This window comes from Pleurodeles waltl, chromosome 1_1, assembly GCF_031143425.1.
Source record: "Pleurodeles waltl isolate 20211129_DDA chromosome 1_1, aPleWal1.hap1.20221129, whole genome shotgun sequence".
In the NCBI taxonomy this organism is placed as follows: Eukaryota; Metazoa; Chordata; class Amphibia; order Caudata; family Salamandridae; genus Pleurodeles; species Pleurodeles waltl.
Window position 1 is genome coordinate 981,300,244 of NC_090436.1, and position 17,813 is coordinate 981,318,056.

Sequence of the window (17,813 nt, forward strand, 5' to 3'; positions counted from 1 at the left end):
ATGAAAAATAACATTAATATATTCAAATATGTAAATTAAGAAAGAACAAAAATTGGCTAAATAATATAGTGGTTAAATCAATATTGATTGTGCAACCTGGGTGCCAAGACACGTGACTAGTCTAGGGAAAGCTACAAAAGTGTATATGTTCATGCCAAGACTGCACCTTTAGCCCTTTACACAAAGTTATGAGAACATGGTACAGTTTTATTTGCACTTATTACAAAAAAGTTATGCTTACACTGCAGGCTAACCAGATGTCTGCAGCACTGCTAATTGCAGAGTTTTAGATATTAAATAAACAGCCTCATTTCACGATATTCCCGGGAAAAATTTTATAGTAGGAAGCAAAGGTTAATACAAATGCAAAGGTGATATGTCCATATCTTAATTTCTTTATACTCAATGGGTTACGAGGGAGGCATCTAATTGTGCCTAAAGAGTTTAATGCCCATCCAAGTCCAGAGATGGAAGAATACATAAATAGGGATGGTGATGGGAAGAAGCAGGCTGTAGAAACACAGGCTTGACATGCTTGTGCATCCGCGGGGAAAGTCTTCGTCCACAGAGGCAGAATAAAAAAGCCCAGCTAGGGACAGTAGCGGGACGAGCACTGTTAAGGTCGGTAGAGACAGAAACATGGTGGTTTTCTTTATAGGAAGCTGCTCTCCTATACTATTATATATAGTCTTTGTGGACTGCGCAGTCACGAGAGATCACCCTATGTTTGCTTGACTTCCGGGCCTGTTGTCTCTCTCTGGATCATCCTTGCATCCTGCGGGATCATGTTGGGAATTCCATCTATTATGGGATATGCAATGCCCAGGTCCTCGTTGATTAGTTCATTGGTGGCCTCTTCATATCTGATGAGACATAAAACAGTTGCAAATATCGTAAAGAGTTTCATCAGGGGAAGCAGAGAATGGCAACTACATTATCTCCTTTCAAAGCGCTGATAAATCCTACCAATTTAAAACACTATTCAAAGCATTTCATTTTTAATAAGTGAAAAACACAAGTGTGAGTATTTCAGGCCTATGCTATCACAACCTAAGCTTTTCTATAGCAGCCTATTCTGAGACAGTGGCTAAATATTGTCAGAGTCATATCTAACTAGAAAAAGGAGCTGTGTCAATTCGACGTAGCACGGTTATGTTGCATGCATAAGAAAATACATTTACTCTAAAACTATATAAATTAAAAAGTAAGGATCCAGAGATTTTAACATCCTCACCTCTATGGCCATGGAACACAAAACAAAGGACGAACACCAGGCATGAGAAAGAAACTTTAGACTGGGAAAAGGGGGGCCTCTGACTTCCTTCTTAAGCCTATTTACAAGGCCTTTGGTAAAGAGTTCAATCGTACAATAACAAGTGTGTGCGTGTGACCAGACACAAAGGATCACTTAAATTTTATGATCTCGCAAAAGATACTTTGCTTTGGACTTCTGAGAGTGTACAAAATTAGTTTTAAAAGGTTTAAAGGTTCCAACTTTTTAGCCTGGGGCTTAATGTCAAGGTAATATGGAGCACAGGTAGTCTCCAGTGTCATCGCAGGTTCCACACAAATCATTGATGCTACTACCAAGGCAGGCAAAAGACTTCTCTTCAAACGCAACTTTCCAGACGCGAGCATCGCAATAACCCTCTAGCTCTGGGATAACCACTTATTTAATTAGACCCAACTAGCAAGCGAACACCCTAATATAAAACAATATACCATACACAACCTCAAATACCTCTAAGCACTTTAACCTCTTAGGTGCGGGCGTCGGCCACTGGCCGACGCCCACACACCCTCCCTGGTGCGGGTCACGACCAGTGGCCGAAACCAGGAAGGGTATTAATAAATCCTCTGGTGCGTCGCACCCGAGGATTTTTTTATTTTTTTTTATCTCCCCCCGGGAGACACGGAAGCTTCCGTGTCTCCCCCCCGCCCCCCCCACCTGCCCCTTTGTGACGTCAGCGCACCGCGAGGCGCGCTGACGTTTCAAAGGTGTTTTCCCATCAAAGCAGGAAGCAGCCTTGCGGCCGCTTCCTGCTTTGATGGGGGAAAACGGCCTTTCCCATGTTCGGGAAGGCCTCGTAAGAAAGGGGAGAGTCTCCCCTTTCTTACGAGGCCTTCCTGAAAGTGTTTCCTGGCCCCCGATCGCAGCACAGCTGCGATCGGGGGTTAGGAAACACTTTCAGGAAGGCCTCGTGAGAAAGGGGAGACACTCCCCTTTCTTACGAGGCCTTCCTGAAAGTGTTTCCTGGCCCCCGGTCGCAGCTGTGCTGCGATCGGGGGGCCAGGAAACACTTTGAAAAGGCCTCGTAAGAAAGGGGAGAGTCTCCCCTTTCTTACGAGGCCTTCTGAAAGTGTTTCCTGGCCCCCGACCTCAGCACAGCTGCGATCGGGGGCCAGGAAACACCACTAGACACCAGGGATTTCACTTTGGGGGGGCGGCCCCCCCGGAAAACGGGCCGCCCCACCCACCCCCGGCATAATTTTTCTAAAAAAAATAAAAAGGTAGGTGCCCTCCTGCCCCCCCCCCCCCCAGGGGATTTTTTATTTTTCAAAAAAAAGAATAAATACAAATAAAATAAAATGACAGGGGGTCGCCCGTGGGCAGGGTGACCCCCTGTGGGGGCAATATTTTTTTTATAGATGTTGTAGGGTTTCCCTGGGGGCCATTTTGGCCCCCAAGGAAACCGTACAACAACTAAAAAAAAATAGATGTAGATATAGATCTATATATATCTATGTAGATAGATATATCTAGGTACATGGATATATCTATAGATATATCTATGTAGATATATATATATATATATATATATATATATATATAGAGGTAGATCTATATCAATCAAAGAGATTTATAAAGCGCGCTACTCACCCGTGAGGGTCTCAAGGCGCTGGGGGGGTGACAGGGGAGGGAAAGGGGCTGGGAGGTTCACTGTTCGAAAAGCCAGGTTTTGAGGCCCTTCCTGAAAAGAAGTAGGTTTTGGGTCTTGCGAAGGTGGGTTGTGAGGGCGTTCCAGGTTTTGGGTGCAAGGTAGGAGAAGGATCTGCCCCCGGTGGTGGTGTGTTTGATGCGGGGGACAGAGGCGAGAGAGAGGTCAGCTGAGCGGACGTTTCGTGTGGGGGTGTGGAAGGTGACTCTCGTTGAGGTAGGCAGGGCCTGTGTTGTGGAGTGATTTGTGTGCGAGGATGAGGATCTTGAAGGTGATCCTTTTGTCAATGGGGAGCCAGTGGAGGGATTTGAGGTGTGGAGAGATGTTTTCGTGTCCGCGGAGGTTGAGGATGAGTCGTGCTGCTGAGTTCTGGATGCGTGTAGTTTGCGCTTGAGTTTTAGAGTGGTGCCGGCGTAGAGGGCGTTTCCGTAATCAAGCCTGCTGCTGATGAGTGCGTGAGTGACAGTTTTTCTGGTCTCTGTGGGGATCCATTTGAATGTTTTTCAGTATACGGAGTGTGTTGAAGCATGAGGAGGTAAGAGCGTTGATTTGTTGGGTCATCGAGAGGGAGGAGTCTAGGATGATGCTGAGGTTGCGTGCATGGTTGGCGGGGGTGGGTGCAGGGCCTAGCGTGGTGGGCCACCATGAGGGGTCCCAGGTGTTTTTGTGTGGGCCAAAGAGGATTATTTCGGTTTTGCTTGAGTTGAGTTTCAGGTGGTTGGCTGTCATATATATATCACTTTTGTCAATATGTGTGTAGTTTCCCTGGGGGGAAAAGGCTCCGACTTGTCTAGTGGCAGTTTTAGTGCCATAAAAAAGCGCAGATGGTTTATATGCCTACTGCAAAGAGCAAATCTGTATTTTATGTAAATAGCTGAGTACATTAGTAAAGTCTATGGAGAGATGAAGGGCACTTTTGCTGGGTGGTAATGAGGGAATCCGAGGAGGAGGGAGTGGGAGCACCAATAATGATTGTTGGACTGGGCGCAGGAGGTGCTAAAGACTGTGACGAATGGTATGTGTCAAGGTGTTTTTTGAGTGTCTTGAAAGTACGTGCTGATTGAGGGAAGAAGCGCAGGTAAGGTGGCCTCTACTGTTGCACGTATCTCACACACACCATCGATTTTGTGACTGTCTACGTAGGCTAGTTTTTTAGAGCAACAGTTTAGCCAATAGCAGAGATGGCATTTTGATGGATGACTGCTGCCTGCACTCGGGTTATAGAGGACCGCTCTGACATAGGATCAGAGACTGAGACATCAGATACTGAGACAGCATCTGAGGGATAGGACAATGGCGCAGACTCTGGGAGTGATTTTTCAGTCAGAGGAGTCCCATTCGATAACTCCTCTTCCAGTACATTATGAGGGAGGTGATGAGGACAGTCCTGCTGTCCCTTCGCAAGCTGTTCGTGCAACTGGGTAATAGTGGGTTAGGCCAACCCAGAGAGCAGGTGAATGCGGCGGCAAGCAGAGAGAGAGTGCTCTCTTGGGAGCTCCCCAATTTAGTTCAGCCCCAAATTCCACCACCCAAATCATATTGTGGAGACCTCAAAATTGTCTATGGCAAAACAAACTGGTTTTGTAAGGCAGGCACCTGTGTTTTTGGTCCTGGATTCGGCGGCCATATAGAGAAACACACTTAACCCAAACATTTCTGTAAACTAGACATTCGGGGGAGTCCACAGAGGTGTGATGTGTGGATTCCCCAAAGTTTTCTTACCCAGAATACCCTGCAAAGATGAAATGTTGAAAAAAACTCAATTTTTCTCGCATTTCTGTCACACAAACTACAGGAATATGCTGGGATCCACAACATTCCTACCACCCAGTGACTCCTCACCTGTCCTGATAAAAACACTACCCCACTTGAGTGCCTACACCTAGTGCCTGTGTCAGGAATGGATCACCCCAGGGTCAACAGCTGCCTCACGTAAGGACCAACATTGACCGTTGTGTGATCTATTCCTGTCGCAGGCACCAGGCCTAACCACACAAGTGAGGTATCATATTTATCGGGAGACTTGGGGGAACGCTGAGTGGAAGGAAATTTGTGGCTCCTCTCAGATTCCAGAACTTTCTGTCACCGAAATGTGAGGAAAACGTGTTATTTTAGTCACATTTTGAGGTTTGCAAAGGATTCTGGGTAACAGAACCTGGTCCGAGCCCCACAAGTCACCTCATCTTGGATTCCCCTGGGTTTCTAGTTTTCAAAAATGTGCTGGTTTGCTAGGTTTCCCCAGGTGCCGGCTGAGCTAGAGGCCAAAATCCACAGGTAGGCACTGTTTTCTATGAAAAAATGTGATGTGTCCACGTTGTGTTTTGGGGCATTTCCTGTCGCGGGCGCTAGGCCTACCCACACAAGTGAGGTATCATTTTTATCAGGAGACGTGGGGGAACGCTGGGTGGAAGGAAATTTGTGGCTCCTCTCAGATTCCAGAACTTTCTGCCACAGAAATGTGAGGAACATGTGTTTTTTTAGCCACTTTTTGAGGTTTGCAAAGGATTCTGGGTAACAGAACCTGGTCCGAGCCCCGCAAGTCATCCCTCCTTGGATTCCCCTAGGTCTCTAGTTTTCAGAAATGCACAGGTTTGGTAGGTTTCCCTAGGTGCCGGCTGAGCTAGAGGCCAAAATCTACAGGTAGGCACTTCGCAAAAAACATCTCTGTTTTCTTCCAAAAATGTGTATGTGTCCACGTTGCGCTTTGGGGCGTTTCCTGTCGCAGGCGCTAGGCCTACCCACACAAGTGAGGTATCATTTTTATCGGGAGACTTGGGGGAACGCTGGGTGGAAGGAAATTTGTGGCTCCTCTCAGATTCCAGAACTTTCTGTCACCGAAATGTGAGGAAAACTTGTTTTTTTAGCCACTTTTTGAGGTTTGCAAAGGATTCTGGGTAACAGAACCTGGTCCGAGCCCCGCAAGTGACCCCTCATTGGATTTCCCTAGGTCTCTAGTTTTCAGAAATGCACAGGTTTGGTAGGTTTCCCTAGGTGCCGGCTGAGCTAGAGGCCAAAATCTACAGGTAGGCACTTCGCAAAAAACACCTCTGTTTTCTTCCAAAAATTTGTATGTGTCCATGTTGTGTTTTGGGGCATTTCCTGTCGCGGGCACTAGGCCTACCCACACAAGTGAGGTATCATTTTTATCGGGAGACTTGGGGGAACATAGAATAGCAAAACAAGTGTTATTGCCCCTTATTTTTCTCTACATTTTTTCCTTCCAAATATAAGAGAGTGTGTAAAAAAGACGTCTATTTGAGAAATGCCCTGCAATTCACATGCTAGTATGGGCACCTCGGAATTCAGCGATGTGCAAATAACCACTGCTCCTCAAAACCTTATCTTGATCCCATTTTGGAAATGCAAAGGTTTTCTTGATACCTCTTTTTCACTCTTCATATTTCAGCAAATGAATTGCTGTATACCCAGGATAGAATGAAAAGCAACTGCAGGGTGCAGCTCATTTATTGGCTCTGGGTACCTAGGGTTCTTGATGAACCTACAAGCCCTTTATATCCCCGCAACCAGAAGAGTCCAGCAGACAAAACGGTATATTGCTTTCAGAAATCTGACATCGCAGGAAAAAGTTACAGAGTAAAACATAAAGAAAAATGGCTGTTTTCAGCTCAATTTCAATATTTTTTTATTTCAGCTGTTATTTTCTGTAGGAAAACCTTGTAGGATCTACACAAATGACCCCTTGCTGAATTCAGAATTTTGTCTAGTTTTCAGAAATGTTTAGCATTCCGGGATTCAGCATTGGTTTCACACCCATTCCTGTCACTAACTGGAAGGAGGCTGAAAGCACCAAATATAGTAAAAATGGGGTATGTCCCAGTAAAATGCCAAATTTGTGTTGAAAAATGTGGTTTTATGATTCAAGTCTGCCCGTTCCTGAAAGGTGGGAAGATAGTGATTTCAGCACCAGAAACCCTTTGTTGATGGCATTTTCAGGGAAAAAACCACAAGCCTTCTTCGGCAGCCCTTTTTTCCCATTTTTTTGGAAAAAACAAAATTTTCACTGTATTTTGGCTATTTTCTTGGTCTCCTCCAGGGGAAACCACAAACTCTGGGTACCATTAGAATCCCTAGGATGTTGGAAAAAAAGGACGCAAATTTGGCGTGGTTAGCTTAAGTGGACAAAAAGTTATGAAGCCCTAGCGCGAACTACCCCAAATAGCCAAAAAAGGGCTCAGCACTGGGGGGGAAAAGGCCCAGCAGCTAAGGGGTTAAAAAGGAAAGAGCTCGCCAACAAAACCCTATAGGAAAACAGGTTAACTTGAATCTTGACCGAATTAAAAGAGAAGCAAGGATAGGGAAATTATTTGGAGAAAGAGAGGCTCTTGAAATAACACCAACGGCGAATTTTTCAGTTGACAAGACAAAAAACTATAAAATGAAACACAATGCATCTGCCTTTACACTATTTATAAGCAAACTGTAGTTTAAAATGACAACATCCACAGCAAAACAAACGAGCACACAAGAAAAGTCCACTAACAGATCCCAAAGATTCCCCAGTCCACTCAATTAAAGAAGTTGCTTCTCTTTTTCAAACCGAGGTCAAACACATGGCTGCACTTATGACCGTATTAGCAATCCAGACCATCTACCATCAGCCACAACTGTTCAAAGCCAACCCCCGCCAATAATGTCAACACTCAATTGTAAACAAATAGCAGAAATGTCATTACCAATTCAAAAAAAACACCAGAACTGTCAAACTTCAAAAAGAGAAGAAGAAAAAAAATGGAAAAGTGACAATAATCCAAAAGTACTCTCCAACTTTTGATCCATGGCCAATCTACCACAATCATAGACTTCAAAGTCACCTACAAGCAAATAACATCCTTTGGGGCTTAAAGGTGCACTTCAAATAGAAAAATAAGTCTGGGCCGCTTTACTGCATTTTGGCACAATAAACTAAGTTGTGCAGGAGCCTGGTCTAAAAAAAAAAAAAAAGAAAAAGAAAAAAAAAAAAAAAAGTAAAAATGTAGTCCTTTTCCCAGTTAAACCGTTCCTATCTGACAATGCAAAGTGAAGAAAATTACAACATCAATACAAAGGATCTTGTCTCTGACACAATTAGGCTACCAAACGTGGTCCTACACTGCTCTTTGTCTCATTCATCCTTATTTTATTTCTGCACACAAATAGCAAGCCTAGTCAAATACAGTCCACCGTTCGAACTGTACGCTGACAGGACAAATTCAATTTCAGGTTAAAAATGACTGTAAAATCTGAAGTGTCATGTGGCACAGCTTTACGTAGACATTCCTGGATGATTACCAATTAGCTCTTTCTAAAGTAATTTAGATACCTGAAATGCAGAAACCACAGTTGTGTAGTCCTTGGCATTATAATAGCCTGACCATTGGTGAACTTACCGGGCGGGGACAGGTTGTGGAACTAGTAAGCAAACTGGGAACAAAGTTTTAACCTTCCAATCTTTCAAACCTAGCATAAATTAACAAACTTAAACATTGGCAAAGACGTCAGGTGTCATCTTTGGGGTCTATTGGCTTTGCCAATAGTATACAGCATCCCAGCGAGTGGAGCAGTCCGGCAGCGAATGGGGGGCTGCCAGGCACTACGAGAAATGTAAAACACTAAACAAACAATGTGAAAAGGACTTCAGGAGCTTGCGATAAATGGAGGAGCTGGTGAGGGGAAAGCAACGGATTGTGGATGGGGCATTCAAATGAAAATAAAGCTGGAAGGAGGGAAAGGGACAAAAGAGAGAAAAGCATCACACATTCTGAACGCAACACAGTGTATGGGGAAGAAGCACATAAGAGAGAGCAGTACACAAGGGAGAAAGAAACAGCATATCGGCAGTTATTTGGCAGGGTGGGGGAAGAACATGAAGGACAAAGCTGGTAAACACATGCACTGTCACAGCGTGTTTACTAATATCGAAAAGTAGCTCTCTAAAAGCAGTAGAATGATACATATCAACAAATCAAAAACATGGTAGATTCTATGACTCAGGGGAGAGGCAAACACAAGAAGAGGAAGGAAGGCCATTGAAAAAGAAGCAAGGAAATATGAGTTTCAAAGCCAGCCAATGGAAGCAACAGGGGGTTCTAAGCGCACTGTACATTTTTGGGATTGTCCAGGGGAGGTCTTTCGCAATCAGGCACCAAAAGCTGGCTGGTAGGCGAGCCCTAAAAAGGAATGCTATTCCAGTTCCATTAACACCCTTGCTAGAGAAACTTCAGCTGGAAATTTCTATGGCTTTAAACAAAGACCACATTTACCCAGTACTCATCACCCATCCATTTCCAAACATTATTTAATACGCAAAGAGCACCCTGTATAGTATATCAGACCACATCAGAACTCCTAATGCTATACCATTGTCTTCTTAAGCTCTTTAAACCATGTTTTGTGGGTTCATCATCATCATCAGAAAATGCCATCTAATAAACTTTGGTGGAAAGTGAGTGCAGCTGCAAGAAATGCAACTTTAGAATGATCACTAGCCAAAATTATGTGTTGACTGTATGTACGTACATGCTATTTCTAAAGGGTACACCTAGCAAAAGGCACTGGAGAGCTGCACATGGCTAAAGACAATCATGGCGTTTACAACTAATTGGATTGTAAACTGGATCGTCAACAGTAATTAAAAAGCCTTGTCAATAGTTATAAACCTTTCTGAAAATGTTAAAATGCTTTTTTCCAAAAACCATCCCCAGAGCAAAAATCACCATGGGAACTTAAATTGGACCTCGGTAAACTATCTGGAGCCGCTAGTCAGCAGCATATAACGCTCTAGAAAATAGCAGCTGCGACTCTAAACCATCACTGTCAACTAACTCCTGAGATCTTAGATGCCATGGATGAGCTTATCTAGGGGAGCAGAAACACCTCCGACAAAAGCACATGCACAATGGCGGCATTCCTAATATGATGTACAACTTTTTAAGAACGTTTTTCAAGATTCCACAGGAGTATTAAAAGGAACAACCAGGGTGTCGCTGAGGCCAAAATTTTCGTCACGTTGGCTTGCACCCCTTCAAAATCTGTGAAGTTTCATTTCACAACTAAGCTGCTGTAATAAATAGAGGATGTCTTGCCTCGAACCCAGTACCCATATTTCAATATAAAGCACACTATGTGGTAATTTATTTGCATTTATGGTTTAAATACATCAAGATACTGCAATAATAAATTCCCTCTCTCCCAAACATAAGTAAATCAGAGGCCCGTTATACTTCATGTGATGTTCAAAGGTAGGTGTGTTTAATTTATGACACACCCAAAATCAGATGTTGTAATTTAAAATGGCTCAGATCTGCCTTGGCTGTGTGTGTGCGCGTGTGTGTATATATATATATATCAATGCAAGGGATATGGAAAGATGAAAGCTCAGTTAAAAAGGCACTGTTGGCAGCAACTTGTATGCCAAGACTTAGTTCATGAAACACGTATCTTCCGGTCATATGCGCGCCCCCCGCCCCCCTTCCCACAATGTACTGTTACCAGGAGGTGCAGTGATTTTATCTGCATGGGTACATCTCCTTCTAGGTCGATTCTACTAGACAGTACATGTGCTGTCTTTGTTGTGGCTCACCAAAAAGATAGGAGCTTGGAATCAGCCCGCTGCTTGCCACTGGCTGCCTTTCCCCGTCACTCATTTGCCTACTTCTTGTGTCCCAGCTTGTCAATCTTGCATTTGCCCTCCCATGGAGAATGGCCTCATTACAGCCCCTTTGATTATCTGTCACCGCTGTTTTCACTGCTTTCTTTTCAAACATTGCTTTTTTTCTTTTGTATGAAGCGCTCATAGGAAAGCATGTTTCAAGCAGCCTCCATAGTGGAAGTCTCTCTCCCATCACTTGCTCGACTGCTTCTCCCTACCCTCCTACCATATTCACTCTCCAGCGTCTCTCCATTGCGCCCCCCAACCGTGCCCTTGTTTCTTTAACGCAACCCCGGTGTTGCTTTTACTCTCGCCCCCCCCCCTTTTGCTTTTGTAACCCTTCCTCCTGTTGCTTTTGCAACCCCTCCCGTGCAACTGTGCGTTCTGCTCGTGTTGCTTTGTCGTTCTCCTCCATTATTCCCCATGTTCTTCGCCATTCGCCCCACCGACCCCCGCCCGATTCTTCCACTTAAAGATCCAACTCGGATCAGTAACTTCAAAAGGAAAAATAAAACACTCAGGCCATTTTGTGGGCAGCTGCGTTAATTTCTTCGTGTTTTGTGTTTTTTTGTGTTTTGTTACTTTAGCCAAACTGCATAGCATCGCAGATGCTCTGTTTATACAGCAACAGAAACATTAGAAGCCATGTTTAGGCATGTATCGCCTGACCGATTATTACAGAAAGGTCAAATATCCCGAAACTGCATTTTTTATATAATTTATTAAAAGCATTAAGACAATTTAATGTAACCCACATCGTAAAAACACAAATTGAAACGTTCTCCATTATCTCGGGGAAAAAACAATAGTATTACCCCTGGTCCAAACCTTCCTAACTTTCCTAAACACTGAAGAAAGAACAAATAGTAGCCCAATGTCAACCAAGTGTCGGACAACGACGACTGGGATGTGAATAAGAAGATACATGCACTTAAGAAGAGCAGGAGACACGTTTACCTTAGCGGCTTCCTTGACAGAGGGCAGACAAGGAAATCCAGCAGGGAGAGGTCGAACCCCTTTTGCCTCTCGCCGGTGTCCTTGGAGGCACCGGATACTGCTCTACGTGGTGCTGCGACGTGCGGGGTGGCAACAGAGAGGAGATGGGCGTTCTGGAGGCTACGGTACCGAGCAGCAGCGACAAGCACACCCCTGCACAGGCCCAGGCCCAGACCCTGCATGGTCTACCAGCAGAGGACGATCACGCACACAGCTTCCACATGCAATGCTTCCGGGATGGGGTGGGCCAGGCTGTCTGCTTCCTGTGCACTAGAGAAAGCAGCCCTCCTCTTCCCTGCATTGCTTTCAATTTAGTTCCCCCGCGAGCCAGTAGGGGGCGGGAGAGCTACATTTATTTACTGTAGCTTTCATTCTTCGTTCTTATTTCTGTCATGTTTTCTGTGCCAATCTTCCAAACCCGGGTAGATGAGCCCTCAAACCCCCACAGTCCAGTCGCGATTGGAGACTGCAGTGGTGAGGTACGAGAAAAAACATACATTTCATAGTGTGTCTGTGTATTTGTGGATATAGTATTTTGTTTGTGGCTTGGCATTCCTGGGTTATATGATACCGGCTTGGCGGCTTTATATTACCAGTAAAAAAAATAAGAACATCGCAAAATTCTGGTATTTGAATTGCTCATCTTTGAAATACAAGCTCAAGGGAACAAACAGAAGCTGGAAGCACTTCAAAAGTATTTGATAGAGCTAGCTAACCTAATAATATTTGATGTCTAAGGTAAACAGAGACTGAATTGCCATTTTTAAAAATAATACTGAGGATTTTGCAGAAACTGTTATTTAATTTTCATCCATTAGCCAGAGCATCAAACGACATGGCTGGTATTTCCTCTCAGAAAGGTGGCAACCCCTGGCGCATGTCTTGACAATTTCGCATTTGTGAACTTCCAGCGAGAGAGTATCCTCTGTGAACGTCATAGTTGGCATAGTCAAAAGATTGCCCTGAAGCTGCTGCTAACCATACATTACCTACTGGCGGTTGTCAGTAGGTAGTTATAGATAGGACCTACTTTCCACAGGTAAAATATTTGTTGTTTTGGTTTGACGAATCTTCACGAAATTTTCAAAACTAGTTTGCCACTCACTTCAGCTGCTGTCTGGAAAGTTTTGGGCTGATTTATCACATGGGGGCAGAGAAAAAGGGAGGGTCCCAAACTCGTTTTCCAAATGCAGTTTCCCATAGAGATTTTAGACATGACTACAGCCAGAGTGCGTGAAACAAATTAGACCAAATTTGGCAGAAAGGTAGTTCTTGGTCCAGAAAGAGCCCTTTTTGTACTTTGGGGTAAATCTGTTCAGTATTTTTGGAGTTATGAAAGAAAAACGTTGTTTATATGTATGTCAAGAGATGGGGATCCACTGTGGATCCACAACCCATAAGCAGTGCCATGATTGGCTGTCTGCAACCAGAGAGGAAAGTTGCCGCCGCCATTGTGTGTATTGGCACTCGGTCCAGGGGTGAAAAAGTAAAACTGAAAATTGATAGAAGGGGTCATGGTAGAGGTACCCTGATCCCATGGATCTGACGTAGGGGTCTGTGAGGGAAGTGCAGAAATGGGAACTCACAACTAGGCTCAGCTGAATGTTTGCGGTACCAATTACCAACAGGCGATCACCACCTCCTGCAGCAGCAACTCACCTGGCGCAAGCCCACAGGACAGCACTGCGAGATGCAAAGAGAAAAATCAACTCCAGCATAAGACGACTCTGTGGCAGCCCAGGTAATTCAGAACTTCTGACAAACCTAAGGCACCACAAACAGGAACTGAAAAAGCTAAAATGGGCAATCAATAGGAGCAGCAATGAAAACTTGTGGGCCAGGCCACATTCGGATGCAAGGAGCAACAACAGCGTATGCTTCTGGCGCACAATATGCAACCTCACACCCCCATACCATGGTGCCATTACAGCACTTATACCAGAAGCTGTCTGGGCCAAATATCTCGGACTGCATTTCAACGGACCAATATCAGTTAGCATGGACACACAAAGCATGATCACACCAAGAAGTCTTCCTCCACAAAGGCCTGCACCATAGACTACCCATTCATTACTCACCGATTCTGTCACTATACATAACCAGCTAGCCAAGGGCCCAAGAGATGGCGCCCTGGGACCAAATAGCCTCCCGCCTGCAGTCTTCAAGCACAATAGACCCTTCTGGGAAAAGATTCTTGAACCCCTCTGCCTGGAAATAGGTCTGACAGGAACGATCCTGCAGTCCTGGAAGGGGTCCATAATCTCTCCCATCTATAAAACAGGAGACAGGTCGCTCCCCGATAACTATCGTCTGATTGCCTTAATTAACAACAACGCAAAGTACTTTGAAGGCCTGTTACTGGATCATCTGCTGGCATGGGCTACCGAAAAGGAAATAATTCCAACGATTCAAACAGGATTCTCCAAACATACCAGCACCATCACCATCACGAACATCGCGGCCATTGACCTCTTAAGTGACAAAGCAAAAACACTGTAACGTCAGCGCCACCTATGCTTAGTTGACTTCAAGGTGGCATTCGACCATGTGGACAGGAACCGGTTGTGGAAGAAGCTTGCCACCTGGGGGCTTCCCCATCCACCTCTGCACCTAATAACTGCTCTCCACACAGACACATGGGTCCAGATAAAATTAGGCACAGGCACTTATCTCTCAAGGCAGATCCCTACAACCAAAGACCTAAAACAGTGCTGCATTCTGGCACCCACACTGTTCAATCTATATCTAGCAGACTTAGTGGGTGCACTCACCTTTACTAACTCACACCCTCCAAAAATTGGGGACCTCGAGCTACCATGCCTCATGTACGCCAGCAATTGCGTACTACTCAGCCACACGGAGGTAGGCCCTCAGAGACTACTCAACACCACTCAGCTCTACACAGGTACAAATGCCTCAACAGCAAACTTTGGCAAAACACGCACTCTGTCAATCAGGTCAAAGCTATCCGCGAGAGCCTGGTTTTGGGGTGAGACACGACTGGTCCACACAGATAAGTACAAATATTGTGGAGTCACTGTTGACAAATCGGGGAACTTCGTGCATCAAAGGAAAAGCCTAACGGGAAAAAGTCTAGCCATAGCACTCTCACTAAAAAGACTAAAAACCCTTCTGAATGGGCCCTCATACACCCCCCTCTTAGAAGTGCTAAAGGCCAACCTCCTCCCCACTATAACATATGGGAGTGAAGCTCAAAGAGCCAGGGACTCTGATATCTTAAATCGTGCAGTGAGCAAAGCTTACTGGATGATCTTTAACATCCCCAGGTTCACCTCCCCTGCCCAACTGAGATTGGAGTTTGGTCTGCTGAACCAATCCGTGGCTCGACCTGTCGCCTACATAAACTTTTGGAGCAAAGCCCGTGGTGCCTCCCCCGGCACTCTCAACTATTATTTGTGGCAAGAGCTTGAACGTAAGAACACCTCCCATTCAGAATTCACTTAGATGACTCTATCAAGAAGACCGGACTAATGGACTTGTGGAGGACCTAAATCCCACACAATGCCTTTAAGAAAGCAGCTAGGAAATCACTTAGGCTCCAGTCACAGGACCCTGCACACCTACACATCTTCAACACCACAGCCATACCTAGGCCAGGGCTTCTCGAAACGAACAAAGGACGACTTCTTAAAGTACCGACTTGGTCTCCTACCACTTGCCTTATATGCGGCCCCCTGGTTGAGGGACGTAACCAACTCTATCTGCCACCTGTGCGGTGAGGACACAGAAGATATCCTCCATGTCCTTTGTTCATGCAATCATCTCACACTAGAATGAAAAGCCCTACAGAAGAACAAATTTATGAAAAAGGCATACAGACACGGAGACGAGGAGTAATGGCGTGCTTTGCACCTGGTGACCTACAGCTGAATTGTGCCTTGGTAAATTTTCTACTGCAGGTGTCACAAAAGCAGGAGTTAAACAAGCAGCACTGCCCCCCTGTCGATCTAAATGAGGCGGACAGGCTTAATGCCTGACAATGGTCTACAATGGCATTAAGCGCTGCTCTACTCACACTGGAGCAATGTAAATTTTTTAAATAGCAACATTAACCACCATTTAAAGCGCGTTCCTATGGAGCCGAACTGAAATGACTGAACAATGATTTTTCTTTTTCACCTTTTTATATAGTGCTTATCTATTTTTATTTTTTGCGTTATGTTGTTAAGTAACTAAACAATAAAATCTTTCTATATATCGATCCCTCATGGCCTAGAAATTGCCCAAGCAAACTTCGTCTTTTGGGCACGTGAGGATCCGCAGATCCACCACAATGCTCAGCGTAGCCCCCTATGAATCCTTGATTAATCCGCAGATTCAGCCCTAAATAAAAAAAAAAAAATACACCCACTCACAGGCCCACACAGCCATTCACACATCCACTCACGTACGCATTCACACACTCACACACCCACTCACACACTCACACAATCATTACACACTGGTCCTCACAAGGATAGTGTTTGTTTGGGCCCAACAGGGTTTATCCGTGATATAAGGACCAATCCTTTCCTCATAGAGTAGGTTATACATACCTTCACACACTTATTCACACACACACACATTCATACACACACACACACACACAGACACACACATTCATACGCCCACTCACACACCCATTCACACACTCACAAAACCACTACCGCGCCCACTCAGACTCACACGGCCACTCACACATCCACTTACACACCCATTCAAACACACACAGCCACTCACAAACCCATTCACACACCCAATCACACACACATACCTTCTCACAGACCCACAAAATCACTACGACACCAACTCACACACCCACTCATATATCCATTCACACACTCACACACCCACTCACAAACCACTACCACACCCACTTACAGACACACGCAGCCACTCACACACCCACTCAAACACCTACACAGAAAGAGCACTGACACACCCACTCACACACCTATACAGCTACTTACACACCCATTCAAAGACCCACACAGCCACTTACACACCCACGTACACACCCATACAGCAAAACCACTGACACACCCACTCATACAACCATTCAGACACTAAAACACCACTCAGAGACTCAAACAGCCACTTACACACCCTATCATACACACACCCACCACACATTCACACCCCTACTCACACACCCAATCAGAAACCTAGAAAACTACTGACACACAGGTTGGCTGTTCGGGAGCAGGGTTGACTGCAGGGTCTGGGGAGGCTCTGAGGAGCCTACCAGGTCTCATATGGAGATCTGATTAGCTTCCACCACCTCAACCAGAGAGTGGTGGCATCCATCTTAGGACTCGGTCTGAGTCTTAAAAACCTGAAAAAAAGACACAAGAGGCGGGGTCCCAAAGGGACCTCACCTGCGGCCAAAATGTTTTTTTTAGATTTTGCTGCAAACCCCCTGCAAAAGTTTAAAAAAGCTCCAGCTTCCATGCTTGTTTTTCAACCCCCCTCCCCCAGGTATGCAAGGGTCAGGGGAAAGGGCCTTTATTTTTTAAGGAAGTAGGGCTCAGGAGGCCCTACTCCCCAGTCGGAATTCGGCCCCAGGGACCCCATCCCCTGGGGCCTGGTGCTGGTTTGAAGGGTAGGCCAATTTTGGACCAGGGGACCCCATCCCCCTGGGCCTGCACAGCTTTTACTGGGTGCACATGGCCCCCTTCCCCAGGCTGATTAAGCCACAGGAGCCACATCCTCGGGGCCTGGTGCATTTGGAAGGAGGAAGGGGGCATGCAACACCCCTCCCCATAACGTTATGGCCCTGGGAACCCCATCCGCCAAAGCCTGGCATACTTCTGAAGGGGAGGCTCTATAGGCCCCAGGGATACCACCCCCCAGGGCCATAAATCTAAAGTAAAAGGGAAGGGTGCCATGCAGTGCCTCTCCCTGAGCAATTAATGGCACGAGTTATAGTTACTTTAGGGATCGAGTTATAGTTACTTGAGATAACTATAACTGGTAAATTTCAGTGGTTTTGTTTTAGCTGACATTTTCATCTAACTATAACATCCCTTTAACCTTTGATTTTTCAGTGAATTGCTCTGCAAAGTAAGACATAATTACAATTCCTAGCTATAACGTCACTTTAGGCTTTGGTTTTTAATTAATATATATATATGTATATATGTATATATATATATATATATGTATATATGTATATATATATATATATATATATATATATATATATATATATTCCACAACAAGCGCTGCAC

The 17,813-nt window shown here is 45.0% G+C and overlaps 2 protein-coding genes across 2 annotated transcripts; both read right to left on the minus strand.

Annotated features, from left to right (window-relative positions):
• Positions 1-320: 320 nt before the first annotated feature.
• On the minus strand, positions 321-781 carry PIGY (phosphatidylinositol glycan anchor biosynthesis class Y). Its single transcript, XM_069230255.1, has one exon. It carries the CDS (start codon positions 639-641, stop codon positions 426-428), a length of 216 nt encoding a protein of 71 aa, XP_069086356.1. The 5' UTR covers positions 642-781; the 3' UTR covers positions 321-425.
• On the minus strand, positions 722-11,765 carry PYURF (PIGY upstream open reading frame). Its single transcript, XM_069244716.1, has 2 exons — positions 11,545-11,765; positions 722-863 (listed from the first exon to the last, which is right to left on the minus strand). Exons 1-2 carry the CDS (start codon positions 11,763-11,765, stop codon positions 722-724), a joined length of 363 nt encoding a protein of 120 aa, XP_069100817.1.
• Positions 11,766-17,813: the final 6,048 nt, after the last annotated feature.